Below are 21,597 nucleotides of genomic sequence, written 5' to 3' on the forward strand. Positions count from 1 at the left end.
GATCCACCTGGGATTAAAGAAGTGAGCCACCACTGCCCGGCTAAGCTGCAACCTTTTATCATTCAATTTATCTAATGTAATGATTAGGGGTGATTATAAAATAAGGCAAACAGATTAGCTGTTCCCTTTGTGTAAACTAGTAGTTGGTATGAAAAATAGTTATGTAAAACCTTTTCAATTTCAATGTTAGACCTGAAGCAATTCAGACTAAATGCTAGTGATCTTGGGCTATAAATACAGGTCAGATCCTTGTATCATAAATGAGCAATCCAATGAACAAGTGCATAATTAAAAGATTTCTAGAACTCAAGATATTCAGATGCTGATCCACTTACTTCAAGATGTAGTTAGCAGAGTTATTATTAAATAAGCATTACACGTTAGCTATCTGCTAGCATTTATCTGTGTGTGTGTGTGTGTGTGTGTGTGTTCTACAGTTACGTTCTCTCTCACACACACGCCCTAGAGAGATGGAGATCTGAGATACTTTTGATCCTGTACATTGCAGATAAGAGATATTAATCCTATAGTTGATCCAGAGCTCAGTACATAATAAATTAATTACAGGCTGAAAAGATTGACAGTAATGATGAAAGCTATGAGAGATAAATGTGTCTAAGGAATGAAGGTCCCATAAAGAAAGGACTGAGTGTAAACCAGAAGTGACAGCCGGCTGTTTGCAGTTACGACGGGAACCGTATGCACTGAGACAGCAGGCCCTGGGTCTGCTTTCTTTGCCTGGGAGCACTGTAGTCAGCTTTCTGTTACAGTAATAAGTTCTGTTCTCAAAGGATCCAGAAATTTAGGAAGTTGAGAGTCAATTGGTTATGAGTTTGCAGCTGAATTCTAGTTTTATTTTCGATACATAATGGTTGTGTAGCCAGGGATTGTGTTTTTCGAGTTTGAAGACGTTCCCAGACCATTCACATGGCTTGGCTTGGCTTTTCTCTCTATCTCATGTTTGGGTGAGCTGACAGTTAATTGTACTCAGAAGGCCGAGGGGAAATGGAGTTGGACTTCATCAGCCCTTTGTTCTTTTTCAGCTCTTTCTTGGTTCTGATCTTGACCTGCTTTTTATGCACTGGGTGTTGGTTATCTGACAGTGGCATGTCATTACAACCTCCTCCAATCCAACAAGCTTCTTTGATTGCATGATGCCATATAAAACATAAGTAGCTATTTTAAAGACTGTGTGAAACACTAAGTATTTTTAGATTGAAATTAAATTGTGAAGTAAATGAAAGTATAATAAGTCTTAAAAAAAAATCTTTGTATTGCTTTGAGGAAGAGTAGCATCCACCTAGCAAAATAATGAGCCTACATGGCTGTAGGTTAGACTAGGTCTTGTTATATAGGTCAGGCAGACTGACTTTAATCTTGTGATCCTTCTGCCTCAGTCTCCTGAGAGCTGTTCTCAGTTACGTCATACTATATTAAAGGGGCATATTTTAATCAGCAAATAATACTTTGGTACTAAATATATGTGTTCAGAATTTTTAATTTTTTTCTATTTAAATTTTGGTAGCACTGGGACTTAACATAGGGCCTTGTGCATTCCAGACTTTATGACTAGGATTCCTCAGTGCTGGCTTTTTTTTTTTTTTCCTTATTTTGAGACAGGGTCTCACTAAGTTGTCCAGGCAGTCCTTGAACTTATTGATCTTCCTGCCTCTGCCTCCTGAGCAGCTGAGATCACAAGTAGACCCGGCTTAGCATTTTAATGTTGAAAAACTGCTCTGAAAAGAAGCCTTTCTGGTGGTTGTATGAACCGGGCGTCTTAAGTTCCAGCTGCTTCGAGGTAAGAGAAGAGAGTTTCTGCTACAAAGAGACATGGTTCTGTTTCTCCAGAGTGACAGATCAGATGATAGATCAATAGCTCAGAGGGATGTTAGATCTGAAGCAATCCAGACTAAATACTTTAGATACAAGAGATGCTAAACTATGAGAAATGAGTGTAGATGCCAAGGAACTCATTAAAGAAGTTATTTCATTAATCTACAGGAAACTTGCAATGCCACGACCGTTCTCAGTGTAGGCTGCAGGGTTTAGGAGGACGAAGAGGACGGATGGATGAAGGCTGGTGGTTGTTTGTTTTAGAGAAAACAAGCTGAGGCTGGCCTTGAACTAAACTATGTAGCCAAGGCTAGTCTCAAATTTCTGATCTTAGAATTATTTTCTTCTTTTTATATTTATGTTTTATTTTATGTGCATTGGTGTTTTGCCTACATGTGTGTTTGTGTGAAGGGAGGATGTTGGATCCCCTGGAACTGGAGTTACAAACCATTGTGAGCTGCCATGTGGGTGCTGGGAATTGAACCTGGGTCCCCTGGAAGAGCAGCCAGGGCTCTGAACCACTGAGCCATTTCTCCAGCCCCATGATCTTAGAATTTTTGTTTCAATATTCTGAGAGCTGGGTTTATAGGCATATGCCACCTTCACACCAGGGTTTTTTTTTTATTTTATTTATCTGAAAGAATGTTTTTTTTCTGCGTGTATATATGTTTATCATGTGCATGCCTGGTATCCACAGAGGTCACTGGACTCCCTGGAATTGGAATTATGGATGGTTGTGAGTCAGCATGTGGTTGCTGGAAACCAACATATATATGTATGTATGTGTGTGTGTGTATATACATATCTACATATGTAGATTTGTATATAAGAGTAATTTGCATATATGTATATATATGTATATAAGAGTAATATGCACTTTTAATCGCAGAGCCATCTATCTCTCCAGCCTTTAAGGGGGTATTTTTTAAAATCATGTTTAACAGTATAATTTATGTTCAGAGAATAAAAATAAAAGTATGAATGAACAAAAGTAAACATGAATCTTGACTGTTAAAGACATGTACTTTCTTCTATTCAGATATGAGTGATACTTCATGGGGGCGAAAGCCACACAATATACAGGCAGGCAGGCAGGTCTGTTTGTTTTGTTTTGTACATTTATTTATTTATTTATTTACTGTTTGTGTATGTGCACATGCATTTGTACAGAGCTCAGAGGACAACTTGTGGGAGTTGGTCCTCTTCTTCATCATTTCCTGGGAATCAAACTCAGGTCATCAGGCTTAGTGGGAAGTGTCTTAATCTGCTAAGCCATCTTGCTGGCCTTGGATTTAAACTCTTATATTATTAAGAAGGTCGCAGGCTTACTGAGTACAGAAATCTGGCATTACGTAATTCAAAAAGTATCAGCTACTGCCAAGAGTTCGAAAGTAAAGGTGTGTGATAAGATAGTTTCTGTTCGGCACTCACTAAAAATCATGCTGCTTTTGTTTTCACAAGTTAAAAATAATATCTAGTCAGCTAGTTTTAATTGATCCATAGGGTTTCCTGACATTTGTTGAAGAACAAAATGTCCAAAATACTCTGTAGGTAAACAGCCATTATTTAAGACCTCTCTGAGGACATTTTCCTTACATGGAAGCATTTCATAGTTAGCTCCTTTGCCACCACTAGAATAATAACAAACTTTTAAGCACTTGTTCAAAAATTCAGTCCTGCTTTGAAGAATGTTGGATCAATCAGGGACTGCACCTTTCCAATGATGCAATCTCTAGCTGATTAAAAACTACGGGGGGAGAGGGAATTTGAAGATAGAATAATTGACCATGTCTTTACTGTAAAGACCTAGTAATTTTCTTTAAGAGAAATCTGAGGCCTACGAGGCCTCAGGATCTGTGGTGTCTTTGGCCTCAGAGGGCATGACTGGAATTTAAGAACCAGTCACGAGGGATTCAATTATGGCCTGTCAGTTGCCTCCCTTGGTCCACAGACACAGTGTTCCTCTTCCCTGCAATTTCAGTTTCCTGTATCCCTACCATGGATAACTTTTAGATTCCTACAGCTACCTAGGTTTTGAACTATTATTTTGGCCCATTAGCAGGTCCTTGAACTTGACCTTCAAATCTATCTGTTCTGCAATCAGTGTTTCGGATAAAGTTTTGGAGGCAGAGAAAGCTGAGCTGAAACCTCTGCCACTTCCTAGCCAAGCGATGCTAGACAAGCCACACCTCTTTGATGTAAGCCATTAACACTCAGCTTTCGGGCGGCAGGGAACCAACCTGTTGCAAGTAGGCATCAGAAGACATATGAGCACAAGACCACAATAAATGTGTTGTTCAGGTACACCCCAAACCAGTTTTTACAGAGTACCCCAATTAGTCAAACATGAGAGTTAAATGAATAGACTGGTGAAATCTCATGAGATGAATCCTAGCTAAGTCCCAAGAGTCAACAGCCTCCAAATTACTTTTGCACATCTTTCTCTGTCTCAGTCATTAAAGACATTCCCACCAAAGCCATATGAAAATCAACATTCTCTACAGTATGGTCTCAAGCCATCTGGACACTGGAAGTTAGTTACAGTAAACTGATGCTATGGTGGGAATCTACAGCCTCCGGCCACTAAAACTGAGAAGTAGTCACTACTCATGTTTTGATTTCCTGTAATTTAAACTCTCAAATTTGTTCCCACTGTGCTCTCTGTCTAAAAGGCAGGGGTGGGAGGTAAGAGAACCAGGTTAGAAAGAGTGGAGACAAGAAGGAGCACCAGATGCTAAGGAAGGAAAAAGAAAAAAGGAGGGCAGTTACTAAACAAGCTTGCTGAGTGGTCCCAGGTATCCCAGACACCCCTGGGGGCTGTGGTTTCCATGAAATGAATGGTGACAAGGGGGTCTTTACACCCAAAGGCGCTATGGGCTATGACGGGGGAAGGCAGCCCACGAAGCATTAACTGAAATAACGCTGCTCAGTTTTGTGGACATCAGTTAGGGGCCACAAGAAAATATCCAATGGCTGCTGCAAAAAGGGCCTGGAGCCTTGTGGTGAGGGAGTACAGTCCACGAGGAGAAGAAATACTCCAGGAACCCAGGAGCTCAGTAGTGGTGACACCGTACAGCATTGTACAGTCTCCCTTGGTCCTCTCACATAAAGGACTGTAAGCAAAATAGTACCATAAGATTTTGGGGGGACTCTAGTAACTAAGTATCTCTGGCTGGAGTCGCAGACCAATATGCTGCCTCCCAAATTTTACTATATGATAACTTACACTTGGAGGGAGCCACTGAAAATGAAAATAAAACAATAAAAAGAAGCCGCAGTCTGCTGAAGTTTCTTGCAAAATCCCACAGCTCTCCAAATAAGGAAGCCTGATTGCCCTCTTTTATGCTGCTGTGTGTATGTTCCAGTGCAGTCCAGTTCCCTAGAGGGAGCTGCTCCTTGCCTGCTACCTAATATGCCCATCAGGGCTTCTCACTGCTCATTTGCCAGTGGTGGCATGTCTTGCCTTTGCCAGCGTTTGACCAGGAGGACACTGAGTTAGATACAAATGTCCCTATGTTAACAAACTAAGCAGAGCTAGTGACCAGAGGAAATGGAGGAAGTCTTAAAGGGCCCTGCCCATGATATCACAAGCTCCTTAACCCAGCTGGTTGCCAAAGGAGCTTCCTGGTGGTACCTGAGTGGAAGGCTGCCGGCATCCGCAAGTCTTAATTCACTCTGACTTTTTATTACTCACAGAGACATATAAATCAGGTAAAGGCATACACTGTCTCATGCACACACATATGAATATGCACACAGAACTTGGAAATGATGAAAATTTGATGCATACAGTTTCATGCCATTAGGGAGCTTTTTCTCTTGAAACATAGTATTGATCCACAAAACACAGGAAAAACAGCAACTAAAAATGAGTTAAAAAAAATTAAAGCCTGTGAGTTCAAGGCCAGCCTGTTCTACAGAGTGAGATCCAGGACAGGCACCAAAATTACACAGAGTACCCTGTCCCCTCTCAAAAATAAATAAATGAAGGAAGGAAGGAAGGAAGGAAGGAAGGAAGGAAGGAAGGAAGGAAGGAAGGAAGGAAGGAAGGAAGGAAAGAAGGAAGGAAGGCAGGCAGGCAAGCCCCATAACACATTGTGATAAAACCCTAGAACCTACTAAGGGTGGCACACACCTTTATTCCCAGTACCTGGGAGGCTGAGGCAGGCGGATCTCTATTTGTTTGAGGCCAGTCTGGTCTACACAGCAAGCTCTAGGCCAACCAATACTCTATAGTAAGACCCTGCTCAAAACAAAAACAAAAACAAAAACACTCCCCCAAAACCCCCAAATCAAAACCAGACAAAAAACTAACTAAGCACAAACAAACTAAAACAAAAACTAAACAATAAAACACATCTAACAAAAAATTCCCCAGAATCTTACTGCCAAGCAGTTTACAACAGATTAAAAGCTAAAAGACAGAAGCTGTAGCCTGAATTATTTAAGTCTGCTTTACTTAAGACAGTATCAAGTATTGTGAATCATAACCCCTTTAAGGAGAGCTATCTGGGGCTTTACTTGCACGTTTCCTCCTAACTGACTTCTATATATTCTGAAATGACCCTTTGCTCAGTCTCAACCTGCAAGTTACATGGAAACACATTTCCCACCTTCGACATAACTATGACCAGACATAAATACAAAAGGCTTACTCGGAGCGTCTTGGCAGTTGGGGAGGGAGATGCCGGGGGAGAATCAGACTGAGATTTCCTATTCCGTGTGAATTCTTTACTTCGTGTATATAAAGAGGACATGGCTCACGGGGTTGTAGACAGACACCCAACCTCTGGATTCTTCACACAAAGCTGAGAACTGTCCCTGTAGATTACTCTGACAGAATCTCTCCTTTTGAGTTGATACAAGATGACTTTGGATGGAACTAAATAAAGGATAAAAACCGCCTTGTAAATTATAGTCTTGAGCTCTGAACCAGTCCTCAGTTACGGAGTCTGAGAGTCGTGTCCCATCAATATTTCAGTTCAGCTTTAATCACAAGTGTGAGCAGGGTAAGGCATGTACCAAACACCACCATTCATGCCTAGACTGGATTCTTGATTCTCAAAGGTCGCTTCTTACTCAGGTTGGCTCTTGAATAAAACCTGAATCTGGGCTCCCGACGACTCCAGATTAAATCCCGGAGGAGTGACGGTTCTGGATCTTGCTGCAGATGAGTCTGAGAGAAGTACTGTCACTTTATCCAGAAGGAAGAAACACAAGTCCTCCAGAAGCCACCCTGTCCTCGCTTAGCCTGATTCCACTGGGCTGTAAGGGTTTGAATCGCCGGGCTAAACTCAGGTTAAACAACTAAAAACACAAAGAAGGAACCAAGTTTACGAGAAGGAAGCAGTCTGAGGAAGTCAAGCTTCCCTAAGTCCTTCCAGACGAGCTGCCTTTGCTCTAAACACTCAGAGTCACACGCACATCTTTCCCCTCCCCTCATCTATTTTCTGACATTCCAAATCCCTATTCGCTCAGCGAGGAATGCTGGAGAGTAGCCAAGGGCAAGGATTCCCTTTCAACCCAGAACTCGGGTGCCACTTGCAGAAGGAAAAGAAAGCCCCTGGCTTCTAGGAATGGAGGCTGCAGGCGTGTCTCGGGGCAAGCCCACAACCTCCAGTAGTTACTACCCCAGAGCAGACAGCAGTTGCTAAGACTGATTTCTCTAAACACTTTTTTTTTGCACACAAGAATAGTGATTTTCAACTCTGATCTCTCTCCAGTAACAAGCCCAGACAGAAATGAGAAAGTACCTTCAAGACTTTTCTGTGAAGTTTCAGTGCCCTGGCATCCCGCATCCGTGAGAAAGGCCAGCAGTTTGAAACTCTGGCCCACTGCACAGTAAGCTCTGAAGACCAGAGATCTTACTGGCTAAGTTGCTTTAGAAAATGTGGCAGTTTCTTAAGATACCAAACAGCAAGGAAGAAGATTTGAAAGTGGAACAAAGGTGGAGAGAACCAACTGTTAACAGGTGACAGTTTCGGAACTTCAAGACGACAGGACTCAGCAGCGCAGAGGAAACTAAGAGTTAACAAGAAAGGAATTTCTTCGCTGGGCGTTGAAGGAGTTTGGATTTGGCCTTGAAGAAACATCTCAAATTTAATCTCTTGCATTCTGTTGTCATCACTACTCTGTCCAACATTTCTAAGCCAAATGCTTTCTAAGCCAATGGGTTTATCCCCAAAGTAACAACTCATTTCCCTCCAGGCTCTTGGAAACTCTATCCCACCCTCCCCTTTCCACGTGAAATTTATACTTTTTCTCCCTTGAATCCTTCCAACTAATAGCTCTTCTGCCTCAATTGTTTTGATATCTTCTTTATTCCAAACACTAATTTTATAAAATTAAATAAGCAAAAGTGATCATCTACTTGGGGGGTTAATTTGATGACTGCAGTTTAAGAAGGATTTATAATGAAGTCATGATTCACTTTCAATCTGAAAACAATTCCTTCAGACTGGAATTATATAGCTCCATCTAAAAGGCCAATTATTTTGAGAATTCTTATCTGTGAATTTTTTTGTGATATTTATTTTGTCTGTGTCTGATGTGGGTGCACATGTGCCGTGTGTGTGTGTGTGTGTGTGTGTGTGTGTGTGTGTGTGTGTGTGTGTATACATGTAAGTCAAAAGACAACACAACTTGCGGAGCTTTTTTTTTTTTTTTTTCACCATGTGGGTTCCAGGGATTGAATTCAGGTTGTCAGGCTTGGAATCACAACCTTTAGCCAGTGAGCCATTTTACTGATCCCCAATCTATGAATTTTATATTATGGATCTATCTTACATAGTTAACCCTGTCAATATGTTGAATGAACATTATGTCATCATGGTTACACTATTTTTTTAAAGGAACAGTAAGAACAACTCAGCCACAGTTTCTGGATCTGTTTCTCTATAGTTTATATAGTAACTTCACACTTCTAGCAATTGGAGAAGGACTGACTATAAACCCCTTTATTCTTAAATGGCTACTGTTGTCTCTTCTCAGTTATATCATATGTCTACTTAAGGAAGTTCTAACATTGACAAATTCTTTTATATAATTTAAAGTGTTCCCATATAGCAGATGTTATCTTTCCTCAACAATGCTGAAAAGTACATTGTTATATTATTATCTGGTGGATGAGGAAACTTAGGTTCTAAAAGGTTAAACAACTTGGCCAAAGACACACAGCCAGCAGAAGTGAGCAAGAACACCACTACTGAGGGCTGAGCCCTCCTGATTCAGGTGAATGAAAACTGATGTGGAAAGACCTACTTACCAATCAAGGTCTTCAAGAAAACCACAGCTTTAAAGGGGATGCAGAGCATCTGAGACACTCACAGGAATAAATTAAAAGTCGAGACCAAAGATAACTTCTCCAGAAAGGCTGAATCTAAACTCTCTCTTTGTTCACTTTTATATATTTATTTTCTTCAATTTTGCCAAAAAATGTATTCATCTGATTCAAAAAACATCAATTCTCCCATGAAAATGAAAGCATCTTTCCTATCCCAATGAAAAGAACAGAAAGGAAATGTACTTGGCTGAGGTTATACAGAGAATCTAGTTTTCAGTTCTACACCTCTGCAGTATCATTTCTAAAGTTGGACTCAGAGAGTCCAACAATCTACCTTTGTCTCCATACTGGTCCATTTTAAATTTTATTGTCCTGGCCCGGGATATTGATGATGACATAATCACACTGTCCCTTAAGACAATCAGCATGGGGTATCTGATTAAGAATTGCTCTCTTCTTTGCCTCCCCAGGTAAGAATTCTTCAGTTGCTAACTGAAACTATTCTTCTCAAATTGAGTCAGTAACCAAAGAGCCTGGCTAGGAACAAAATCCCAGAAACAAGACTTCATGAGCTAAGCTTTATATTTGCTTAAAATATAACTTATTTCAGAGAGGCAAGAGAAAATGATGGGCTCATCTGTTTTATTTCTTCTAGGTAAGATAAAGAGAAGGGGTTGGTGACTATAAATGAATTAAGAGTCCCAGGCAGTCAGTTCAACAATTCCTAACTACAAGGACAAGCTAATAAAGGGTTTATGTTTGAGTTGACATAAACCAAACATGTGAACAACAAATGAAAACCCTTACAGAGTGAATCCTGCTCAGACTCAATGCTCCCAAAACTTAAAGGAAAAACTCAATGAATCAGGCATGCTTTCATTTAGTTTTTTTCTTATTATTCAAATCAAGAAAATGGAATGCCATAATTTAAAAGTGACACTTGGCAAACTGCTGGTGATGACACCAAGCCGTGAACACGCTCCCACTGGGATGGCTAGTTTTAATTGTTAACGTGACACAGTCTTGAATCATCTATGAAGACAGTCCCAATGAGGACCTGACTACCAGAGCAGGTTGGCTTGTGGGCATGTCTAAGATTAGAGACTGCCTTGATTGTAACTGATGTGGGGAGATCCAGCCCAAACTAAGCAGCACCATTCCCTGAGTCTGGGCCCTGGGTAGTCACATTAAAAAGAGAAGCGAGCTGAGCAGTAACAAGCATGCATGGATCCGTTTCTCTCTCTGCTCTTGACTGTGGATGTGATGTGACTAGATGTTTCAAATTCCTATCACCTCGATTTCTCTGCTATGATGAAATGTAATCTGGAATGGTAAGCTAAAATAAATCCCTTTTCTCCATTTGGCTTTTTCTCCAGATATTTTATCAAAGCAAAAGAAAAGATACCCATCATGCTGTGCTTGTGGAGAGATAGCATGTGGGCTTTACAGTCATACACCCTGGGATGAAAGCTAAACCCTTGCTCAACTCTCTGACATGGTTCTTTAACCTCAGCGAGTTTTATTTGGGTCACTTTCAAAATGGTGAAATATAATGTGGAGTTATATTCTTTAGGGTTAATACACAAAAAATTAATCAAATTGCACCCAATACGACCATACTCAATATAAGGTAGTTATCATAAAAAGTGTTTGGCCGATACACATATGCATTTATAAAACACATATAAAACTCTAAATGAAAATCTGAGGCAAAAATCTAAATACTAGCTTTCACTTTTTATGCTCATTTATATTTTTTATTTTTATTTATTATTTTGGTTTTGGTTTCTCTGTGTTGCCCTGGCTGTACTGGAACTCACTTTGTAGGAGAGGCTGACCTCAAACCCACAGAGATCTACTTGGCTCTGCCTCCCAAGTGCTAGGATTAAGAGCATATACCACCTGACTTCTTTTTTATTTTTTAAAGAACGATTTCATTTTTAATTATGAGTATGTCTGCATATGATCACGTGAATGTATGTGTACACGGAGGTCAGAGGTATCAGATTCCCTGGAGCTGGAGTTACAACAAATGGTTGTGAGCCACCTGATGGGGGTGCCGGGACTTGAACTCAAGTCCTCTGAAGAAGCAGTACCCACTCTTTACTGCTGAGCCATCTCTCTAGCCCCTGCTCTTGCTTTTCTTCAAGCCAGGTAGAAGGCTGCTATTAAAGGGTTAAGAGAATCTCTTTTCCCTCTGCCTACCTTGTCCCTTATCTGATTTCTTGGAAGGTAGAGTCCTGGAATACATGGAGGGTACGGTGATGAAGCCACAGCCTGGCATCGTTAGGGGACAAGGACACCGAACAAAAGAGAAAATGTACTAAAGATCATAGAAAATAGGTTTCCATTTTTTTTTAAAGATGGAAATATGAAGGGGGAAAAAAGAAAGCTGAAATGACTTCTGTGTTTTTGTACAGAATTGAAAATAGTGATATGGTTCACGATTTTCAATATAGATAATGAAATGGAAATGTGTGCATATGTATTTCCTTGCTTCTGCTTACTAAGAGGGACTGGGAAGAGCAATACCCTACTAGCATTTGGAGACCAGCACCTAGATTACTGCTGCTGAAATGATACTTTCAACTAAAGGAACCAGACTCCTGGGAAAGTGATAATTCCAGAGCTGGGAAAGGAAAAGAAAGTGAACTTAGGTCCCTAAGTAACAAGAAGACACCAAAAGTCTGTTTAAAAAAGGGACATATGAACATCAAAAATTAAAGCAATGAACTAGCTGTTGAAGAAAATGGGCATCCATGAACATACATCAATATAAAGAAACGAACAATAATAAAAACAAACGAGGAAAGTTCTTTGTTATGGTAAAATGTAGAAAGAGTGATGAAGTTAGAAAGAGAACTGCCATTTTTTTTAGAAACTATCATTGTAAAATTCATTCAGGAAAGAAAAGGAATGAATCCCAAACCAGTAGTTAAAGTGGATGAGTGAGTGACTTTTACAAGATCCTAAAGTGTTCCTTTATAACACACTGATAAATCACTAAAGAACAAAAGGAACTCTGCCACGGAGAACTCTTGGTATATGCCATCTTCATCTCTGATCAAAGGGAACAGCACAGGGAGGAGGACAGAGAGTTTGACAGGAGAAGAACATATAGCATCATTCCTGTGACAACATGGCATCACGGCGCTAAGCACACAGCCTGGATCTAATTAGGGTGAAGCTCTGGACACACACAAGTCAAGGGGTATATGACTGGGCTCTTATTGTCAACTTCAGTCAAGGACGGACTGACTAGAGAGTCAAAACTTGGTGGGTTCACGACTCAGGCTTGGGTCCTTGTACTAGAAGGGCCATTACTGAGACAACGAGTCAGACTTGGATTGGGCCACTGAGTGAAGGGAACAAAGAGTTCTTTGTCCTATTTCAGTATTTATGTGGTTTGAAACTGTTTCAAAACAAAAAGAAAAGTCTAGCTCTTTAATCTTACTAGGGTGGGAAAAGAGGACAAAGGGATGCCTTACCTCCAGAGAACTCTGAGAAATAGCTTCTCCTTTCAGAGGACTCTAGGATTTCACAGAACGGGGTTTCTCAATGCAACAGACCACCATTTGGGAGGGTACACTGACTATAATTTGAGACTCAATAGGTCATAAATCAAGTTAGTGGCTCATATCCAGATGGATAAAAAGTGAAACAGACCAGTAAATTATGAATGTGTTACACAGGAGGATTATGCTTTCTTGAAACTGTTGTTTTAGTTGCACAGAATGGATACAGTATGTATCGGATCATAATGTAGAATATATTTCATATTCAGTTATAGCAAAAAGTTTGAAGCTGATGATGTGAAGACACTGATAGCTTTTGCTGACGGGAAGAGCAAGGGCGGTGCTTAGTCTGGCATAATCCAAGGATAGCCTCAATCAGTGAAGCCTGGAAACAGTACTGAAAGTCACTATCACAAATGTGGGAGCTGGTGGACACTACCACGAGGCAGGAGAATGAGGGTATTATGGTGGCCAATGTCAGAGTGTTGGCCACACAAACATGGAAATTCAAATGTAGCCTGCTAAAACTTATGTGGTACATGACATGAAGATTCCCTCAATGTCACTAAAAGTTTTTGGAGACAGAGTCTGACTTTGTAGCCCTGACTGGCCTCACACTCAGAGATCTGCCTGCCTCTGGAGTACTGGGATTAAAGGTGTGTGCCACCGCGGCCAGCCTTGCTGTTAAAGGTTTCCACCAGAGGAACTTGTACTTAACATCATATCAAGGCAGGAATGTTGGGAATGGCCACTCACTTTTCTAAATCATGACAGAAGACACCCCACTAGCTGACAACTCAAATTCAAGTGTCATTGCCACACGAAGAGGGGGCCAGTGGTAGTTACCTCTGTCTTCAGTTTTCAAGTTTAATTAGGGAGAGGGAAGGAAGACTTTTGAGAGAATATAGAATTAAAAAAAGAAAAGAAAGGGGGGGGTGGCTCAGCAGTTAAAAGCTTTTGCTGCACAAGCCCTGATGAGCTGAGCTCCACCCTAAAGAGGCAGACATGGTGGTGTCACCTGTAATCCCAGCTCTACTGCAGGATGGGGCCTGGTGGAGACAGGGGAACTGACAGGAGCTCACGGGCCAGCTAGCCTGGATCATGCTACACAGCAGCAGAATCAGTGTATCCTGTCTAAAAACAAGATGGAAGGTGAGAAGCAACCTCCACATTCATTCCACGGAGTGTGAGTGCATGTGTGTACATGTGTGTGAGCAAGCACAGACACACACACAGACACACAGACACACAGACACACACACACAGACAGACACACACACAACACACTCTCACCAACAGAAAGGAGAGCAGGACCAACTTCTGCATCGTTCCTGTGACAGTCCTGTCACCTCTCGAGATGTCAGGGTTGAGCCTGAGCTACAGAGTTTACGGCAGCGTTAGGTGACTGTAGTCGGAATCTAGGTCTAATCCTAGACTCTTCTGAAATATCTTCCAACCTGAAACTTAATCATCTACAACAGTGGTTCTCAAACTGTGGGTTACTCCCTGTTGGTGGTCGCATATTAGATAGCCTTCATATCAGATATTTACCTTATGATTCATAACAATAGCAAAATTACAATTATGAGGAAGCAGCGAAATAACTTTATGGTTGGGGGTCACCATGACGTGAGGAACTGTATTAAAGGGTCGTAGTACTAGGAAGTTTGAGAACCATTGGTCTGGAAGTACACCTACTATTCTGTTTTTGGTACAGTGACAAAAGAATTCTTTACCATTGTGTATTTACTCTGCTACAGCAAAACTATGGGAAAGTCTCCTAGGAAAGGTGAGCACAGCTTCCAGATGGCAAAGGTCTTCAGGGCCCAGAGAGGACCCCCGACAGTCTGGTAGACATTACCTCATCTTTCAAGAATTTCTTGGCTGCTTCCTACAAATCAACTTTTAAGTGGCTTAGTTTGTAATAAACTGAGTTGCTGTAATACGTGCGTTTAGCTCAGATTTCGGGAAGTGGTAAGGACTCAAATATTACCAGTCAAGAATTATAGTTTAAATAGTTTACCCATTCTTTGAAGCCAAGAACTGGACATAGAAAAACCATTTTCAGGCCTGTTTATGGATACAATGGTCAATAGGCAGATTTTTATTTTCATTATCAACAGGTACTTTTTTTCCATTAATTCATCTAAAAACTATTAACTATTTACTCTTTGTACAATGTGCCATTAGAGATGTCTAAAGTTTTTACAACAGGATTCCTATCTCCAAAGAGATCCCAAAAGATCTTCAGATTTACATAACTACAAAGAGTCTCCTAACTGCTTAAAAAAAAAAAAAAAAAAACCCAACCCCTAGTCTTCTATATTTTTTAGAATTTTTTAAAACTCTGTGTCTGTGTCTGTGTGGGCTGTGTGTACTTGGTTCCCACAAAGGCCAGAATAGAGCATCAGATTCTCTGTAGCTGGAGTTTCAAGAGGCTGAGAAGTGAACGTGGACCATTTCTCCAGGCCTGTCTATACATTATAGACTTGTTTCTGATCCCACACAGAGCAATCATCTATTTTTTGCTGTAGTGGTTTGGTTGAAGGCTTGAACTCGGAGTACTCAAACACTGAGTGGCATTCCCAAGCCTAAATAAGTGGTTTTTAAAGTACTTCTGATGGCACAGAGTCAACTCAGAAGAGCTTCAGTGCCTGTAAGAGCCTCATTCACTGGCCTGTGCATGTATACTGGTATTTTATTGCTAGGTATTTAAAAAGGCTGCAGGTAGACTTTGGGGAATAAGGGAGAATGAAAAATATTGAAGGGAACAGGTTCTCTGTCAGTTTCTTCTTTCTATTTCTCCCATTTTAAAAATTCATTTTTATGTTCTGAGTACTTTGCTTACATGTGTGTATATACACCACACATGTGCCTGGTGTCCACAGAGGCCAGGTGTTGAATCCCCTAGAGTTGGAATTACAGATAGCTGTGAGCCACCACATGTGTGCTGGGAACAGAAATCGAGTCCTCAGGAAGGGCAGCAAAGTGCTCTTAAGCACTGAACCATCTCTCGAGCTCCGTTTTCCCATTTTAATCCTCTGCTTTGGTTTATGTGCCATGAAAATCCTCCCCTTTGGCAGGGATGGGCAAAATGAGTGATGATATCAGACAACTAATAATGACTCCTACACAGGCGCTCCTGGGTGAGAAAAACACATGAGGGATTTAATCACAAAATGAATCTCTTGCCCTTACTTCTCCTTTGAAATGAATCATTCTAGGGTTGGCCTTCACTACACATGCACGGAAATATAAAAGCAGAGATAAGCCAGGCAATTCTTTCCATTTAATAAAGGCCTTCTGATTGTGTTCTTTATGAAAAGGCAATAAAAGCTAAAAAAAAAATCAGACCAAGAAACACACCCACTGAAAAGCTTGTGTGCATCCTGGTGGGCTGTTTGGAGTAAGGGGAGGAGATGGTGTCATCTGAAGGTACACAAGAGTAACAGAGAGAAAAAGCAAAATAGGACTTAGAAAATTACCCAGATGGAGCTTATAAATCTTTTCCCTCATGTATGTGTGTGCACACACTCGTGTTCACATGTGTGTGAATGGGTGTGGATGTGGTGGTTTCAAAGTTACTGTTGGAGTCTTCCTTGGTCACTTTCCACCTTGTTCACTCTGAGTCAATCTCTCAACTGAAGCCAGATCAGCTCGATGGGACTAGTCTGGCCAGCCAGCTTTCCAGGGATCTTCTGTCTCCATCTTCTAAGTGCTGGAACTGCAGGCAGGCCATCATGCCCACCCAGCATTAACACGGGCTCTGGGAATGGTCTTAATGTTCCCGTGGTAAGCACTCTAACCACTGAACCACTGCCTCAGCCCCACAATAACTTTTATTTGTCTACAAAACATTGCCAATTTTGCTGTCATCAAGTTAAAAAAAAATCATGTCCTAATGTTATTGTGAAAGTTTAAATCTCAGGAACTTATTTAATGGTAAGAAATTATAAAGAAAAGTTCTTTAAGAAAAATCACTGCAACCTTGCCCTGGGATTGTTCGTTAGGGGCGTGTGTGTATGTCAGGTAGACCGGCTACCAACCAGCCCCAGGGGTCCTTCTGTTTGTCTACTCAGCAGCCCTGGGATCACATGAGTACATCATTGCACCCGGCTGCAGCGACTGCTTCTCTTTTTAACACGGGTGCTAGGAATTCAATCCCCATGCTTGCCCAGCAAGAATTTTATGGACTACACCATATCCCCAGTCCCGAGTCTCGTGTTTTGTAATTAAATTTACATTTAGCAACAGCTTAGAAAGGCACACATTTGTGAAAAGCTACTTTTTTTTCTTCATGTGAACACTTTCCCTTTCTCCCCCTTTCACTATGTCTTCGGAAGCCCCACATAAAAAACAACAGTAAAGTTGGAAGTGACAGCTCAGAGTCAGGGCAGAGGTTTTCAACAGAGGGTTACCACCGAGACATGTGGATATATGTGAGGACATTCACTGTCACAATGATGGGAAACAGACAGGCATTTAGGTTATTATCAGCCTGGAAGATTTGGGGACTGGACCTCATCCTTGACCTCAAACAGCTACTTTAACTACAGTAGTTTATAATCACTAATTATGGTCAGAAGAATAAGCCTTAAGTCTTTTCTCTGGTCCTGGGAGAAGACATGAACTGCCTGGAGATTACTAGGAAATAACTTTTTAAAATTTTATTTAGACAAAGGATCTTATATAGCCCAAGCTGGCCTTAAACTGTCCGAGGGTGACCTTGAATAGATATTTAAATCTGGCTCCAGGGTCCATGGAGCACTGGACCTTTCAACTGAGAACAGGACAGAGTTCTGCAGGAAAAACAGCTTAGAAAGGGCATATGCACCTGCCCGCACTGCAGGCCAGCACGGCCCTCTGGCCACTGTCTGCTGCCTCCTTGAGTGTGTTTTGCTTTGTAGTGCTCTCTTTGGTTACCATCCACTCTCACTCTCACACTTCAGGGTGTGTTCTACTTCACTCTGACACATTCTCAATTTCAATTCTGCTTAGTCTAAATCCTTTCGATGGTAATCACAAGGACTAGGGGGCCAGACTCAGATTCTGGTGACACACTGGTATTTAGGAGGTCAGTTTGGAAATTTGCATGTCCTCTGTACTGTAGACAGTACCTAATAAAGAATTAACCTGCCTAACCCAAACCCAGAAAGACAGTCATGGTATGTACTCACTCATAAGTGGATTCTAGATATAAAATAGAGAACAATCAGACAACAACCCATAGAACAATGGAGGATATATATATATAGAGAGAGAGCATGGAGGTCCCTAGGACGACTGTGGCTTATAATAAATTTCAGTTTTACTCAATTATTGAAAAAAAAAATAGCCAAATGAATGGAAACACATGAACTATGAACCAAAGGCTGAGGGGCCCCCAGCTGGATCAGGCCCTCTGAATAGGTGAGACAGTTGATTGGCTTGATCTGTTTGGGAGGCATCCAGGCAGTGGGACCGGGTCCTGTGCTCATTGCATGAGTTGGCTGTTTGAAACCTGGAGCTTATGCAGGGACACTTGGCTCAGTCTGGGAGGAAGGGACTGGACCTGCCTGGACTGAGTCTACCAGGTTGATTGCAGTCCTCGGGGGAGGATTTGCCCTGGAGGAGGTGGGAATGGGGGGTGGGCTGGGGGTAAGGGGAGGAGGTGGGAAGGGGGAGAATAGGGGAACCCGTGGCTGATATATAGAACTGAATGGTATTGCAAAATAAAATAAATAAAATTAAAAAAAAATTAACCTGCCAAAATGCTCATGGCACTCTAAGGAAAAAAAAAATACTCAAATTGCTTAGGATAAACTTAATCTTTTGATAAAACTAAAGGCAACCAAAGTCACTGCTCTATTGCTATGAAGACACACCATGACCATGGCAATTCTTAAGACAGAGAACATTTAACTGGGGGCTTGCTACAGTTTCAGAGGTTTGGTCCATTATCATGGTGGGAGCATCGGGGCATACATGGGGCGGGAGCAGTAGCTGAGAGCTACATCCTAATCCACAGGCAAGGACAGAGAGAGGGAGAGAGGGAGACTGGGGCTGGCATGGGCTTTGGAAACCTCAGAGCCACCTGCAGTGACACACTTCCTCCAACAAGGCCACACCTCCTCCAACAAGGCCACACCTCCTCCAACAAGGCCACACCTCCTCCAACAAGGCCACACCTCCTAAGCCTTTTAATCTTTTCAAACAGTGCCACTCCCTGGTGACCAAGCATTCAAATATAGGAGCCTATGGAGGCCATTCTCAATCAAACCATCACAATACTAAATTACAATTTGGCATAGTTTTAATTTGGTGTGCTGTTCAATGGTAGAGTGCTTGCCTAGCATGTACAAGACACTATGTTAGACTGCTGCCCCTCAGTGCAAAAAAATACTCAAATAATCTGAATAAATCTATTCTTTAAGACAAAGATATCTGCGACAAGTACTTTGTATTATAATCTCTATGTCTAGGAAAGTATTCTGACAATTAAAATATTCTAAAACTTAGGCTCACGTATTTGATGACAGTGAGCTTCTGGAAGTGAAACCTGTAACTTAAAGTCATAATCACAGAAGCATCATAACCTAGGACTGAAATAAATTATAAATCCTATTTAAACTCAAGTTCCAAAATTGTCATTAGCTTCATTTCATCTTACATAACTGACTTGAAAGTTTATAAATTTGGCCCAAAGCTCCATGATGTGGGAACAACAATTAGAAAACGCAGTGTTTTGACAAAGCCCTCCGGCTGCAGTTAACTGGCACGCCCCTCTCTGCTTTGTGGACACTGTTGACACATACATGTTTTGTTAGTTGTCTGTTCGCCATGCTTTAATCTCCGTGTTCACATACTCTAGAACAGCTAAGTCGTAGAGTGTGTATCTAGCACACTCAAGGCCCTGGGTTCAATTCCCAGCATCAGAACAGAAGTAAAGAAAAGAGAGACAACTAGAGTAACGATCACCCAGACCTCCAAGCGAAGGCCCAAGTAGATAAACACACCGCTGCACAGCTACCGTCAGGCTTCATTCCAACTCTCCCACCTCTCTCAGTCTCAAACTCTTCTTTTCAGAGTCAATTAAATGCCCTAATATTTCCTTTTTTGTCCGTCCTATTTCCACTGAAGATCACAGGATTTTTCTCACAGGATGTAAGCTTTGGTTCTGGCTTTTAAAACATGGCTGCTCCTCTGGAGATGATATAAATGATATAAATCTATTTGCCAGCCACACAATACATACCATAATCCTAACCCTTGGAAGGTCAAGGCAGGAACACTGTGAGTCTCGAGCCAGCCTGGGACATACAGCTGGGCTACACAGCCAGCCAGTCTGAAACACCACCTCCACATCTCCTACTATTCCTGAGATACAGGGAGCACAACACCCAAACAAAATCAAACCAAAGCCCAACACACCCCAGTCATCACAAGAAAGAAAAGCTGAAAGAAAAATATCTCCAAGTATTTCTGATATTTCCAGAGTACTGTGGTTCACAGAAAGTAAAGAACACTCTTTGTACGTACTTTAAGAGTTACATTTCAACCCCACATCATAATTCAGAAATAATACTCCTTTAGCCAGCCATGGGGGAAGGGGAAACAATTCCCAGAGTACACAAGTTAATGGTCCTGTCAACTCTGTCATTCCCACAATGCAAAGCCAATGTAATTCTATATAAACACAATCACGCTGAGGCAAACACTTGCAGAGTGTGAGAGCTACACATGCATTTCTCTAAGAAACACCACTTGAGAGGTTCATGAGGCATGGTAATGTTTGCGGAAAACAGGACCAGTGTGGGAATCAAACCAATTAGAGTCCTGGAGGCTGCTGTTTAGCATGCAATACTAAAATTGAGCTTCATGATGGCTGTGGCACACATACAAACACACAGTGCTCTCCTGAGCACAAAGGTCAAACAAAAGCTAATCTCTGAGTGAACCAGGCTCTGTTCTAAGCAGCTTGCATGGTGCAGCATGCCATGTTATTATCTGACATGGTTGACTAGGGTGATGGTAACAATGTATTACCGGAGTTAAGATCATGAGTCAATCTCTGTATGTTTACTTAGCACCATATTCTAACAAATAAACCAAAGAGCAAATAATTTTGCCTCACCACAGACTATGCATATGGTCATAACAAGTACTCAAAATCCACCACTGCAAATGGAATCCAAGAGCAATGGAGGTCTGCTATTAAGCACACAGAAAGGTGACCACAAAATCCTATGTTCCATCCCATGAAACATATCACCTAGGAACGTTAAATGTCAGAAAAGTACTCAGTTTTTGTTTCTTGCCTCCTATCCCTGTTTCTAAATAAGTAGAAATCAAGACAAACTGGTATGGACTCTTTTTTGGGATGGGGGGTGGGGGTGGGGGTGGGGGTGGCTTTTCAAGACAGGGTTTTTTGTGTAACAATCTTGGCTGTCCTGGAACTCACTTTGTAGACCAGGCTGACCTCGAACTCACAGAGATGCGCCTGCCTCTGCCTCCCAAGTGCTGGGGTTAAAGGCGTGCGCCACTATGCCCCATCTAGTTTTCTTCTTTTGAGTCTCCAAAATAGTTTCTATAAGTAGTATTGTTTCTTGGAGGTTTGATAAAATTTGCATTGAAATAGCTCACACATTTATTTTAAAAAATCCAAAGCAGCAGCAGCTGATTTTTAAAACGGTAAGAAACTTGGGGCAGCAGAGGACTACAGTGCAAACCTCCTGTGTACGCCCTGCCACTGCCCCCATAAATGGAAGCAGACTGAACCAGAGCAGACGGTGCTTTGCCTCGCCAAGAAGAACCAGTGCAGTCAGCAAGGGCTTTGTCCTAAGCACCAAGCTGCAGTCCCGCGCCTGGAAGCCAGCCATCAGCACACTGGAAAGAACGCTGCACTGGGAGCTCACAGCACTCATTTATTTTCTACCACGGAGGCATCACACAAGTTAGGTTGAACACACCCCCTTGTAGGGCCCCAGG

At 41.6% G+C, this 21,597-nt stretch overlaps 1 protein-coding gene across 11 annotated transcripts in view; it reads right to left on the reverse strand.

The window, feature by feature from the left end:
* The window catches only part of Ppp1r12b (protein phosphatase 1 regulatory subunit 12B), a 213,777-nt gene that overhangs the window by 38,793 nt on the left and 153,387 nt on the right, over positions 1-21,597 (reverse strand). The window contains exon 1 of one of the 11 annotated variants that reach the window (XM_006982457.4): positions 6,489-7,140. The exons of the other annotated variants lie outside the window; for them this stretch is intronic. Coding sequence (XP_006982519.1) covers positions 6,489-6,590 — 102 coding nt within the window. The 5' untranslated portion in view covers positions 6,591-7,140. Of the gene's footprint in view, positions 1-6,488; positions 7,141-21,597 lie in introns of those variants that run through there. 11 annotated transcript variants of the gene reach the window in all.

This window comes from Peromyscus maniculatus, chromosome 11, assembly GCF_049852395.1.
Source record: "Peromyscus maniculatus bairdii isolate BWxNUB_F1_BW_parent chromosome 11, HU_Pman_BW_mat_3.1, whole genome shotgun sequence".
Taxonomy (NCBI): domain Eukaryota; kingdom Metazoa; phylum Chordata; class Mammalia; order Rodentia; family Cricetidae; genus Peromyscus; species Peromyscus maniculatus.